Source organism: Columba livia, chromosome 20 (genome assembly GCF_036013475.1).
Source record: "Columba livia isolate bColLiv1 breed racing homer chromosome 20, bColLiv1.pat.W.v2, whole genome shotgun sequence".
Taxonomy (NCBI): Eukaryota; Metazoa; Chordata; class Aves; order Columbiformes; family Columbidae; genus Columba; species Columba livia.
The window spans coordinates 1,564,294-1,577,927 of record NC_088621.1 but is presented as its reverse complement, the minus strand read 5'-3'; the positions used below and the strand labels follow the sequence as shown (position 1 = coordinate 1,577,927).

Genomic DNA, 13,634 nt, shown 5'->3' with positions numbered 1-13,634 from the left:
GCCGGGTGCGGGCGGAGGCGGCCGGCGGCGCCCCGGCGGCTCTATAAAGGGGCGCGGACGCCCCGTCCGGCGGCGGCGCGGTGCGGCGGGCGCGGGGGGGGAAGCGGCGGCGGCGATTGGCCGGGGCGGGCGGTGACGTGTGCGCGCGGTGCATAAGGCTGCGGCCGCGGGGCTGCCGGGAACATGCAGAGCGCCCAGCGCGGCCGGGACGGCGCGGGCAGCGCGGGCAGCGCCGCTCTCCTGCCCTCCCCTCCGCTCCCGCCCGCCGCCGCGGGAGGCGGAACAAAAGCCGGCAGCACCGGGCGATGCCGCGCCGGCTCGGCGGGAAGGCGGGCGGCCGCCGCGAGTAGCGCGCAGGGCGGTGCGCGGGGGTAGGTAGGAGCCGGGTGCGACGGTACCGCCGAGACGTCGAGGGAGAGAGAGAGAGAGAAAGAGAGAGAGAGCACGGAGCGAGGAGCTGCGGAGCGTCCCCGCCACCCCACCCCCTCGCTTAAGGACTGCGGCCCGCTCCGCGTAGGGCCATGTCGCCGCAGCCAAAGCCCTTCTGACCGCTCTTGGGTCTCCATGTCTCGTTTTATCTTTTTTCTTATATATATATATATTTTTTTTCCCTCTTTTGATTTCTCTTTGGGAAAAGCACTTTGACTCCTGACTGCTCTACCTCAGACCTGAGAAAAACTCATCACGCTCGCTTTTTGGCGTTGTGTTGTTTTGTTTTTTTCCTTTTTTTTTTTATCGTTTTTTATTTTATATTTTTAATTTTTGTGAGCACCGATCTTTCTAGCCGTTGTTATTTTATCGTTACTATTATTATCGTTGTTGTTGCTGTGGTGGTTGGTAGCGGCCGGGATTCTGCGGTTGTGTCGAAGCGCTGATCTCCTCGGGCACTGGGTGGTTTCTCCTGTGTATCCTTCCTAGGACACTCGGACGAAGATTTTCTTTTTTTCCTCCTTTTCTTTTTCTTCTCCTTCGCTTCTCGAAGGCGTTTAAAACAAACATAAAAAAAGCGCAAACCTACGCCGGTGGTGGTGTCTTTTAGATTTATTTTTTCTTTTTTTTTGTGTGACATCTGGGAAGCCAATACCCCCCACTCTCAGAAATAACCAAAGACAATGGTTCACTGTGCAGGCTGCAAAAGGCCAATCTTGGACCGGTTTTTGTTGAATGTACTGGACAGGGCTTGGCATGTGAAGTGTGTTCAGTGCTGTGAATGTAAATGCAATTTGACAGAGAAATGCTTTTCGCGAGAAGGCAAGCTTTACTGCAAAAACGACTTCTTTCGGTAAGTACCGGACCCCCTTGCCCGGAGCCGTAGCTCCTTTACATCCTTTTTTCATCTCCTTTTTTTTTGTGGGTGTGTGTTTTCCACCGTTGTTCAGTGTGACCCACAAACGTCTCTTCCTTTCCCCTGTCCCTTCCTGTGCACACACAGACACCCCGAAACCGTTATTTCTCCAGGTGACCTCCGGGGCGGGCGGGGGTCGGGCCGGGGAAGGCTCCCCGGGCGCCCCGTCGGGGTCCGCCGGCCGAGCCCCGGCCACGCTCCCCAGGCACCGGCCGAGTTCGAGTTCCCAAAAGTTGCTTCGAAACTATCGACCAGCGGTGCGGGCCGGGCCCCGTTGCAGCCGCTGTTGCAGTGGCACTTGCCGGGGTTTCCCGGCGGGACTTTCCGCGGCCCTGAGCGCAGCTCTCCGCGGGCCGGAGCCGATGCCATCCTGGCGGGGAAGGCCCGCTGCGGGGCGGTGCGCGGCTCCGCGGGCCCAGAGCCTCCCATTAAACCGAGCCGAGGCCGCCCCGGAGGACGGCGACCTCACCGGCATCCCCGGCGGAATGATGGACACGGGAGCGGGTACCGACACTCGCTCGCCGCCGCTTCCCCCGCGCATTCTGGAGGGCCCTGAGCCGCAGCGGTGACGGAATTAATCCTGGGCTCGGTGCGGGCAGCCTGTGCCGCCCGGTCTGCACGCACAGCGTCAATAACGGCAAAGAGCGCTCGGCGCTGGGCTGGCCGCGGAGCGCTGTCCGCACACCGGCACAGCGCATCGCCCGGCGCGGCAGAGCCCTGCCCGCAACTTTGCCCCGAGCCTCCCCGCTCCGCCCCCGCACCGTCGCTGCCCCGAGTCCCCCCGCTCCGCACCGGCACCGTCACTGCCCCGGGCCCGGCTGCCCAGAGCCCCGCGGAGCGGAGAGCTGGAGGCAGCGAGCCCGGTGCGGGTCCGGCCCTCGGTTCCGCAGCGCCGGCCGAGCCGTTATCGGCAGCTCCTCCGGCCAACGCGCGTCCCTGACCGATTAATAACATATAAGAATTTCTGCTGAATGTTTATTAGAGTGTCGTTAATCAATGTGTCAGGGCGCAGAGGGGAAACCCTGGACAACGCAGCCCCGGTGTTTAATTAATCCTTCAGCACTTCATCTTTGCTCAGATCGGGTCCTTTTTTTATTCTTTTTTTTTTTTTTTTTTTTAAGATATAATTTCAGACATTCGCTCGTTAGAAAGAGAGAATTCTCTGGAGGGATGGTTTATTTTATTTCATTTCGTTTTGTACGGCCAAGCGATGCAGCTCGGCGGGGCGAGCGGAGGCCGCGGTGCGGGGATGCGGGGCCGGGCTGCTCTCGGCGGGTCCCGCGGCTCGGGCGGGCGCCGCTCACCCGCTCCCGGCCTCTCCCCGCAGGTGTTTCGGGACCAAGTGTGCGGGCTGTGCCCAGGGCATCTCCCCCAGCGACCTGGTCCGCAGGGCGCGGAGCAAAGTGTTCCACTTGAACTGTTTTACGTGTATGATGTGTAACAAGCAACTCTCCACCGGCGAGGAGCTCTACATCATAGACGAAAACAAGTTTGTCTGCAAAGAAGATTACCTAAATAACAGCAATACTGCCAAAGAAAACAGCCTGCATTCAGGTGAGGACGTGCGGCTGGGGGGATGCGGGGCGAGGATGCGCTCAGCTCCGGGTTCTCCGCAGGGTGAGGGCCGGTCCTCTCCCTTGTCTCCCTTTTCTCCTCTCCGTTTTCCCCTCTCCCTTTTCTCCTCTCCTCCTCTCCCCGGGTCGTACCTCAGCCTGCCCCCCACGATCGGTATTTCCCCCCGGCCGCCCGAGGGCTGAGCGTGACCCGGTTTTTCTCGCCCAGCCACCACCGGCAGTGACCCCAGCCTGTCCCCCGACTCCCAAGACCCCTCCCAGGATGACGCCAAGGACTCGGAAAGCGCCAACGTGTCCGACAAGGAGACAGGCAGCAACGAAAACGACGACCAGAACCTGGGGGCCAAGCGGCGGGGACCCCGCACCACCATCAAAGCCAAACAGCTAGAGACTCTGAAAGCCGCCTTCGCGGCCACCCCCAAACCCACCCGGCACATCAGGGAGCAGCTGGCGCAGGAGACCGGCCTCAACATGCGGGTCATCCAGGTACCGCGGCCCCCCCGGGCACCGGGCAGGGCCCCGCACGCTCCGGGGGATGCGGCGGTGTGGAGAGACCGGCCCCGGGCGGTCCACGCACTGCAGGACCGGGGACAGACCTGCCGTCGTTTTAAATCGTTATTATGGTGGCGGCCCCGCAGCCCCCCGGGCCCCGGCCGGTTGGCTGGGGCAGAGCTGCAGGTTGCTTTTAGAAAAGTCCTAAAGAAGCTGTAAATGGCATCGAAATTAATAACCATAAATGTGAGGGGTTAATGGATAAATAAGAATGACAATGCGCTGGAATTATTAGAAGGTTTATAAACCCGCAGCGCTGGGGGTAATGGGGGGTTAAAGGACCATTAAAGACGAGGTTAGATTGGAGAGTCTCAGTGTGAGGGTAATTAGGAGTAATCTTGTCAGGGTAATAAGAATTAACTCAATCATTCTTGACCTGCAGCCGCCGAGCTGCAGCCGCGGGGAGGTCCCGGCCGCGGGGCCGCCGTCACGCGTGGGTTCGGCCCTGCTGGGAACGCGGAGGAGCGCGGTTCGGTGCGCACCGCACCGGGGCCGCCCCGAACAAAAGAAACGGCCGGTGGTTGGATCGTTCCCGGCGGGGTCGGGGGAGGCGGCGGCGGGTCCGGGGCTCCCGTGAGCGGGACACCCAGGACCGCGGCTCCCGTGACCGGCGCCTCTCCCGCCGCCCGCCCAGGTCTGGTTCCAGAACCGGCGCTCCAAGGAGCGGCGGATGAAGCAGCTGAGCGCGCTGGGCGCCCGGCGACACGCGTTCTTCCGCAGCCCGCGCAGGATGCGGCCGCTGGTCGACCGGCTGGAGCCCGGGGAGCTCATTCCCAACGGGCCCTTCTCCTTCTACGGAGGTGGGTAATGCGCGCACCCTCCCTTCTTTCCCCCCTCCGCACCCCGCGGTGATCCCGGCCGCGGCTCCGTCCCGCCGTTCCGCCGCCATCCGCGCCGGCGGGGCCGCAGCGGGTTCCCCTCCCCGGGGACGCGGGCAGGTTTCCGCCCCCCCGCCGTGATTCCCGCGCTGCCGGCGGGGCCCGGGCCGTTCTGCAGCCCGAGCCGTTTGGTGCCGGTGCCCCCGGTGCTGGCGGGGACTCGGCTGGAAGGGGATCCCCGGGAATCGGGCAGAGCCAGCCAAGCCGGTAGCGCGTTTCCCCCTCAGGTTCAGTGGGCTCTGGGTGACATTTTGCGGCACCCAGATGTTCCCCCCCGCGCTCTCGTGTCTCTTCCCCTCGGTTACTTTGCCCGTTTGTCACCTTCCCTCCGTCTCTCCTTGTCCACCAGATTATCAGAGCGAGTATTACGGCCCTGGAAGCAATTACGATTTCTTCCCGCAAGGACCTCCTTCATCTCAAGCGCAGACCCCCGTGGATCTCCCTTTCGTGCCCTCCTCGGGGCCGTCAGGCACCCCCCTGGGGGCCATGGATCACCCCCTGCCCGGACATCACCCCTCCAGCGAGGCTCAGCGCTTCACTGACATCATGTCGCACCCCCCCGGAGACTCGCCCAGCCCCGAACCCAACCTGCCTGGGTCCTTGCACTCCATGTCCGCAGAAGTTTTTGGCCCCAGTCCTCCATTTTCTTCGATATCCGTCAACGGTGGTGCTAACTACGGCAATCACTTGTCACATCCACCAGAAATGAATGAAGCGGCTGTGTGGTAGCTTTAAAAAACAAACTGGGTCTAAGTAAGTGATGATCATCTAGTCTGCTTATTGTTATGGTGTACAGAAATGAATTAATATAACATCTCTCCTGCCCTAAGACAATATTACCTTGGGAACGAACTGAATCCAAAGCGCTCCAAGGCAAGCTTTGCGCTAGACCAGGACAATCTCCATGTTATGGTTGTATCAAACAAGCAAGGGGACTTTTTTGTACCATTGACAAAGAAACTGGTGAAGCTGTACAGTAAAGTGCTGCCATGCCGTAGGATGGCGTCAGTTTGATTACCCTGTTGGATGTCATCCTGAGAGCCACAATCCTTAGAAAATTCTCATTAAAAAAATTAAAAAATAATAATAAAAAAAAAAAGAATGAAGGAAAGGTCAAAGAAAAGGGGAAAAAAAAGCTTCAAGAACTCTAGCGTTCCCGGTTAAGGATGGTTCTGGCATTCTGAATTTGTTTGTTAATTTTGTCTCTCAGAAAGTTGGACACCAAGGAGCTCTTTTTAGCTGCAGCCGTTTCAGCCTGCTGACTACCAGGTGGGACAACCTTCTTTTTCCTTCCTTCCTTTCTTTCTGTTTTGTTTTCCAAAATAGCAAATACTAAATGTTAAGCCCTCAGCACCAACTCTTCTACCTTCACAAAGCTACACGTACAAAACCTCCTCATCATAGCAAAGGTCGCCCAGACCTCTAACGAAAATGACTTGAAAACAAACAAACAAAAAGTATTCTACCTTCACAGAGAGAGAAAAGCTAAACAAAAAGACTCTATTGAACTAAAAGCAGTCAACTGTTTACGTCTAACGTTAAATTCAGGAGTTCAATGTTTTACTAATAAATCCTGTTTTAGAACCTCTTGTTCGAAAGCGAAATATTTTGAGCAACCAACCAAAATAGTTCCTTTTCTTTTCTGTAGATGTTATAACAGATCGCAGGGCTTGTGGTTCACTGTGCTCGTTTGTAAAGGTGTTGTTTACAGAAGGCAAAGAAAACCCCACGGAACCCAGACAGTTGCCAAATAAAGTGAATCTATAGCACAAATACTGTAAGGTGCTTCGCACCAGCAACACGAGAAGGTGTTTAAAAAGTGTTACAAGGTTAAAAAAAACCTAAACATCTTTGCTAATTTTTAGTCCTGTTGAACATTCACGGAATTGTTAATATGACTTATATAGACCCACACAGGTTTTATTTTTGTGTCTTTAAAATAAAAGTCCAAAATATTTAAATTTTATGGTCAAATATGCAGTCAACAGCTGCTACTTTTTTCTTTATATATTAAATTTCTCATATGTCTTTTATTGTTCTAATAAACCTAAGCTTGTGTGACCTCCAGTGCATATTAGACCATTCACTGTATGAAAGAAAACATGTTGGATAAAATTTGTGCGTTTTTAATAAAATTAGAAAATCTGATGTTTAGATAAGTTGTGTTTCATTTGGTGTTCGAGGCAATTTTAAATGGGCTCTGTTGGGCGAAAGAGCCCTGGGAAGGAGCGATGGCGCTGCTGCGAGCTGTGCACGGCTTCTTGGCTGCATGGGCTAAAACGTACCTGTAAAAATCTCTGCAGACATTATGTTCTTAGTTGACCCATTTTTAGTTAATTCTCCAAAGGTAATTTATTTTTTTCTTCCTGATTGGGCGGCTTGGATCGCAGCGGAAACTCAATGTCATGCAAGTAATTTTAATCCTTTTGTAGAGCCGATTGTTTAATAGCGTTTGGTGTATCCGAAGTTCTCTGGAGGGCAGGGGGGGAGAATGTTTTGCTTTGCACTGGGTACACACTAACGGGGAAAAATGGAACAAACCAAAAAATCCTGGAGCCGTGTGAAGTGACAGATTTGATGTTTTAAATAGAAATTCCTGCAGAATCCCAGATGTGCGGTTGTTCAAAAGTCGCGGTGATGCTGAGCGGAGCAGCACAGAACTGGGTTTGGTCCTGAAAAGTCACTGGTGTAAATGTTTCCACCTGCTGAGTGAATAGGACGGGATGAACTCTAACTGCACATCTCCTTGTCTCCTAACGAATCCTGACTCTGCCTGGCTGCTTTCTTATATAGGCACAGGAATTTACACTAAAACACAGATAGAGCATTCCCAGCAATTCAGTTATTTCTCCCTTTGGACCGAGGGGTAAAAAACCAGAAAGAATGTTTTAAAGTTGTACGATCTGTAATTTTCAATGGTGATTTTCTATTTTGTTCACCCAGTTCCTGTGCCCAGCAGAGGGGCCACCTACATGAAGCAATAGTTCACTTTAAACACAAAATGTCTTATTTAATAATATCAAGAGAAAAATCTATCTGCAAGGGATCTGGTAGTGTTTCTTAAAAAAAAATCATGCTTTATTAAATACAGGGGAGACTTCTTAAGCTCCTGGGCTCCGTGTCTAGCTCATTTATTTGCGTTTTGCATTGTTGCTGCTCTGTTTTGCATTTATATAAGCAAAATAATGGGTGATCTGTTTATTACAAACTTTTCCCTAACCCGGGCCGGTGCTGTTGATAAATGCTGCCGTTTGTGCTGCCGCTTTATTGTCGAATCGATGCTTTTAAATGAGAATTCCACCAACAGGCTCATTTTGTAGAAAACGTGTCTGCCAAGTGGGTTTTCTCTTTTGTTTGCTGTTTCGTAACGCGGTGCCTGTACAGCTCATTCCCTGTTGATTTAGGTGGCGACGCGCTGTGGTTCGCTTTGGTCGGTGTGTCAGCCAAGGGATGCCGGCCCGTACCCTGCGGTTTTTCGGAGCCGCCGTCGCTCCCGTGGGGTTTTCCCATCACCGGGGGCTGTTCCCGTCCCCAGGGCTGAGCGAACCCCCCAGCGCTGCCCGGGACCCAGCTCTTCACCGATTTGAATTCCGTGCCCTTCAGAGCCAGCTCGGTGTTTCTGAAGACCCTAATCCAGCAACAATCGCCCAGTCAAAACTCCTTTTGAAATCATTGTCACGTTGGCTTCTTGTAAGTCCTTGTTTACAAGAGCGTTTCCATTGACTCCGGGAGCGTTGTTGGCTGAATGGAGGTCTGCAGGAGAAGGGCCTCGGAAAGGATGTGCTGCCTGGATGGATTTTACCCGCGCGCGTTAGCTTAACAGCGGAGACGTGGCCGTGATGTGCAATGTCATTTCAAAAGCCTTTTTAGAAGTAATGACTCTCTTTTGATCTTCTCTCCCTCGGCCGCTGCTGGTCTCGGTGACCTTCACCTTGTCGCTCTGTCCCAGGGACGCTCATGTCTCAACGTGCGAGACGAGACTCGTGCAAACCCCGTTTGCCGTTCACTGGGGAAAAGGCGCAAGGCGCATGTTGTAAGTATGATTCCTCTCGAGTTAACCTACGCGCAGGAGATATTGTGAAGGCTAATCCAAGTGTCTTTACAAACGCTGTGAGTTTTGGCCCCACGTGGCGGTGCTGTGGCCCGGGATGCTGCTGCGGGCCGGCCCCTGCCTGCTGGATCTGCCTCCTCGGGCCTTGGCTCGGGGAACACTTGGGGATTTGTAAAGATCTGTATCGCAGGAGTAAGAATGTACTTCAATTGCAATTTGTAGATAAATGATGTATATTATTTTAATATGTGTATGTGTACCCAGATGCTGAGCGCTGGGTACATGATACAAATCTATAAATAAATATAATTTAAAAATACCGGTGGTGATCTACATACTTTTGCCATCCTAGGAGGTGGCAGATACTCAGGAATTATTCGTTTTGCCATAGGCTGGATCTTTTCCCTGAACAAGAGTGCTCTATTTAAGCATTGCGTGTTCTTACAATATTAGATATACTGCAGACTTCCTCTCTGTTACTACCCCTAGTAGATAAATTCGCATAGATTAAGATTAAGCAGTTGAGCTGGGAACAGGGAATTGCGAAGCAGGAGCAGGTTCTGGAAGGTCTTTTTTTTGTGTCTGCCGTGGTACTGGGGTGCTCAGTGTTCCTCATGTCAACAAAATATCCATCGAGTTATAAATTAAATTAATGGGACCATTAAAAATATATTTTGCTTGTAAATCCTTCTGGGATCGCTTATCTTCTGTTTCTTTTCCAGTTGTATTTGTGGCGCTTTTAGCTATAGACCACAGGTCACGCTTAGAAAGCGGAGTTTGTTGGTGTCTGGAGTTTTTAATTCATTAAATGTAATGCAGAAATTGAAGAGCTGCTGTGGGCTCCGAGCGAGCGGAGCGCCCCGTGACCCCCCTGTCCTCGGGCCGTCTCGGGGATCTCGTGGTGCCCGTGGGGCCGCGATTCCCCACCGTGCACTGACCGTTGGTGCGTGGGCTCGCGGGACGTGGGGCGGCGATTCCCCACCGTGCACTGACCGTTGGTGCGTGGGCTCGCGGGACGTGCTGCCCGTGGTTTCATTGTGTGTGTGACGGTTCGACTCTCTGAGCCCCCCCAGCCCCTGCGTGACCCTCCTGGGGACGGGGACACAGCTGCTCCCTCCCGAGCGCTCAGTGCGGTGGCTGCACACCCAGAATAGCCCCACTTGCCTGACGTGCTGCGCTGCTCAGGGAGCGTTTTCGGCAGCTGGAAGAATTAGATTGGGTTTTTTTTCCGATTGGTTTTAATACGAGCTTGTTTCCTGCAGAACCCGAGCCTGTCAGGATTCCGCTGCTCTCTCACGTGGGTTGGAATGGAATCCTCAGCTTTGCCAAGCGAGGAAGCCCCAAGTTTGCAGGACGGGTCTGGTGTGACTCTGCCGAAAGGTCCCGACGTGTCCCGAGCGTCGTTGTGCGGCACAGATTGTGTGTGTGAGCTGGAAAACACCCCCTGAGGTCGGCAGAGCCCGAGCGGGATGGTGCCGAGGTTTTGGGGTGAAACGTTGGACCGCGTATCGTGTCCGGAGCGCGGCGGTGCTGGCGTGTCTGTGCAGGGAAGGCGCCCGTGGGCTTCGACCGGGACAGTTCTGGTGCATGAAAGATAGATGCTTTTTCTCTGCCTAAATAAGGTTTTCTTCTAGTTTTTAAATTGTCTCTGGGTGGCCTTTAAAATGTCTATCTGCTGGCAGCATCTTCAGGCGGTGCATCTATTCAGACACACTCTATTCATTCTGGTTTTAGATATAAAAACCATTAAGGGTTGATTAAATCTTTAAAACAATTGTGTTTTTTGAATGGGTGATGGGTGAGGAATATCGGAAATACTTAAGTAAATAAAGACACAGAAGAAAAATAGTAATAAATATTTATAAGGAGGGTGTTGTTTTTATGTACATAATCTAAATTTGCTGCTACATAATTTTACTGGATATTTCTTATGTGTGCTCTTTCCTGCTTTCCCCCAATATTTTTCTCTTCTCTTTTTCTCACTGACAAATTGTGTTGCCGATTTAGAAGGAAAATCTTAACATGAACTAGTATGACTGAAATGGGAAAAGGCTGGTTTGGAAAATGACATTTCCAAGCCCAAGTGTGGGAAAGCCCAGCTCAGCTGGTTTTGGACGGTGTGCGGCCCGGGTACAGGGGTCACATTCTGCCGCTGACAATGCGATTCAATTAAACCCGGTGTAACGGGGCGGGTCTCTGCGGGATTCCCGCGGCTCCCGGTGCTGAGCGCGTTCCCAACACTCCTCTTCAGTTACCTATTTAAGTAAAGAAACGCTCTGAACAATGGATCCGTGTTAATAACCAGTTAATAACAGGCACGCCGAGCTCCACAAATAGACGGGAGCAAAAGCAGCTGAGTGGGAGAAATTTAAAGTGTTTTCTTGTAGTACAGACTGTTCGAAATGCACTTGTTTGTCTGCTCTGTGTTTAGGGTGTTATTTCCATTTTAGCAAATAGGCATGTAAATAAGAAGTAAAATTAAGAGGAGAAATGCCAAAGAAATTATGTCAGTTAGTTTGATGGCTTCTGCTTATAGTTTATAGGCAGGCAGAGGGGTTTACAGAACACACCGTGATGCATAAAAAGGCTTTCATGATCGTCTCAAATTGAAATGTATTGATATAATTTTTGTACAAATATCCCCCCGCCTGATGACGAGTCCAAACCACCGCAGCATGGTTGGAGGGCATGTGAACCAGAAATTAAAACCGAGCCTGAGAGTCTGATTTAATTACCCTGCTAAGCGACAAGGCAAAAGAGGGAGAATAAACAGCAAAGAACGGGACTCGGTTGGTGAAATATTTTGACAATCCATGACTTCCACACGCTGCGTTTTCTGCTTGGTGGTGGTTTATATTGACCGAACCCCCTTATCAAAAGCGTTGAATTAATTGCGGGCTGATGAGCGGAGCTGGGGCGACCCCAGCATGTTTCCCCCTCGCGTTTTGCACCGAGGACAGAGAAGAAACGCGTCTGTAGGCTCTGACAGAGCCCCTCGAGTTACCGTGGTACGCACGTGAATCTCAGTGTGTTGCTGGGTTGGGGATTTATGCTGAACAATCGTCCCATTGGTCTCGGTGGGTGAAATCCCGACCTCACGGGTGCAAGTGGCAGAAACGCTGTTGACTTCCAGAAGCCCATTTTTTTCACTCAAAAGGACTAATGCAACTCACTGTGTATTTTTTATTAATTATACAGGGCGTGTTTTATTTAACCATCACTAAATGCCTCTCTCCCTTTATTAACAGGGCTATTTATTGTTTGTTGGGCAGAGTAGAGAACATCCCTTTTTCACTCTGCGGGTGTGCAGAGGTTGGAAAATGCAATTACGTAGGGGGGCTTGGCACTAGTTCTGTGATTAAGTGAGTGGATAGTTACTCCTAAATAACTGTTCAGGTAACCACTTGTTTCTGCTACTTAATTTTCTATAGATTTATTTCTCCAGGCTCCTCCCTTTGTTTGTAATGGCACCTTTTGCTCTGGAAACAAAATACCTACAAACTCAAAGGAAAAAGAATAAAAAGCTAGGGAAGACACCTGACAAAACATCTCCTGTTTATAAACCTATGTCTTAGTAAAAAATACGGTGGCAGTGCCTGATTTTGCATTGCTGCAGCAATGGCAAACCCACGTAATATATAATGCAGAGCATTATAGCTGACAATCATACCGTGATAATAAATAGAAGGTATGAAAAGTTGAAATAGGATTGAAATACTGAAGGGCATAAAATCCAAGGGGTTTCCTTGCAATGGAGACGTGCATTTTTAGTAAACATTAGTTTTTATATAAATTGAAGTGTATGTTGTCTTCACAGTGTGTTCACACAGTATCATTTGATGGATAGGGAGAGTCAGAGGGTGTTTGAGAAGGGGCTGAGGTTTGGGTTTTCCCGGTCTCTCCTCCTGGGTGCCCCCGGGCTCCAAGCCCCCAGCCCGGCTGGTGGGTCGCGGTGAGCGCCGCTGGTAATTAATGATATTCCTCTGCCCTCTGTAGGAGAACCGCACAGCCTGCACCGCGCACGCTGCGCCCCGCACCTCCGTCCTGGTCACAAACCGCGCTGGGCTAAATCCGAGAGCGTTTCGAAACGCACGAGGAGCGGGGAAGAGTCCTGCGGTGACAAGAAGGGGATGAGCAAGCAGACGGACGCCGTTCGTCTCCGAGCGGGGGTCAAGTTTGCAGCTCGCTGCTGGCAAAATGGCGAGGCCGGCCGGGCAAAGCCCAAACCCAGAGCCCCCGCAGCTGCAGCCTGGGGGGTTCAGAGTCCAGACCGACGTCTGCGACTCAGGTTTGAGGTGCTGATTTGGGTCCATTGTAACAAAACGTGCTGACTGCTATTGGTGTTCCCCAGTTCCAGGTCTAACCTTGTGTTCTGGGGCCACCTCGCCCCTCGAGCAGCCAGGAGAAGCTGCTGAACCCCGAAGAGCCGGTTCTCCTTAATGCAGGTCACTTCTGCATCGCCTTGCTGCTGCATCTGGGCCAGAGTTTGGCAAAAGCCCCTCAGGAGCCGTGGTGCTGGTACAGATTCACATAGGTTGGTACAACTCTGGTGTAGGGATCCATCTGGAGTAAATCTGGTGTAAGGATCCATTTGTGCACAAGGACTGGGGTTAACCGAGGACCTGCCCTTCAGCTCCTGTTGCTGTGACAGGGACCTCGGCTTCAACAGAGGCCACAAAATGTTTAATGTATGGGACAAGGAAAGAATTAATTCAGCTTTGCAGGGCTAGTGGTGCTAAAAAAAGGTGTGATGTCGAGTTAAAGAAATCACTGTAACATTTTGCTTTATAGAACAGGACTTTGCTTTTATACTGATAACTGTCACCCCAGTGGTGCTGAGTTGCGGAGCACTGGGCGACCACCGGCTCTCACACCCCCGACGTGCACGATTATCATTCTTCCTCCCGTGGCGATGGCGGGACTGGGACATCCAGCCTCCCCAGGCACGGCTGGGTGTATCTGGGGGGATATTTCCATTTATTGCAATGATTCCGGGCTGTGCACCCCACGCGCCTCAGCCCAGACAAAGGGCAGACACTGGCGAAGCCCTGAGACCCGCCGGGCCGGCTCCTCCCGCCCTGCGGCGGCCGCTCTCCCCGGCCGCGGGCCCGGGAACCGGCAACGGGCCCGGCAGGACCCCGCGCACCCAGCCGGCGGGCGGCAGGACCCTGCGAGACCCGTCCCGTGGTGCCCCGGGCCGGGCCGCCGGCCCCGCCCCCGCCCGCAGGCCCCGC

General features: G+C 52.7%; 1 protein-coding gene across 1 annotated transcript; it reads left to right on the top strand.

The window, feature by feature from the left end:
* The first annotated feature begins 236 nt into the window (after positions 1–236).
* Positions 237–6,497, top strand: LHX1 (LIM homeobox 1). Its single transcript, XM_065036723.1, has 5 exons — positions 237–1,282; positions 2,673–2,899; positions 3,128–3,405; positions 4,106–4,271; positions 4,699–6,497. Exons 1-5 carry the CDS (start codon positions 1,113–1,115, stop codon positions 5,076–5,078), a joined length of 1,221 nt encoding a protein of 406 aa, XP_064892795.1. The 5' UTR covers positions 237–1,112; the 3' UTR covers positions 5,079–6,497.
* The last annotated feature ends 7,137 nt before the right edge of the window (positions 6,498–13,634 follow it).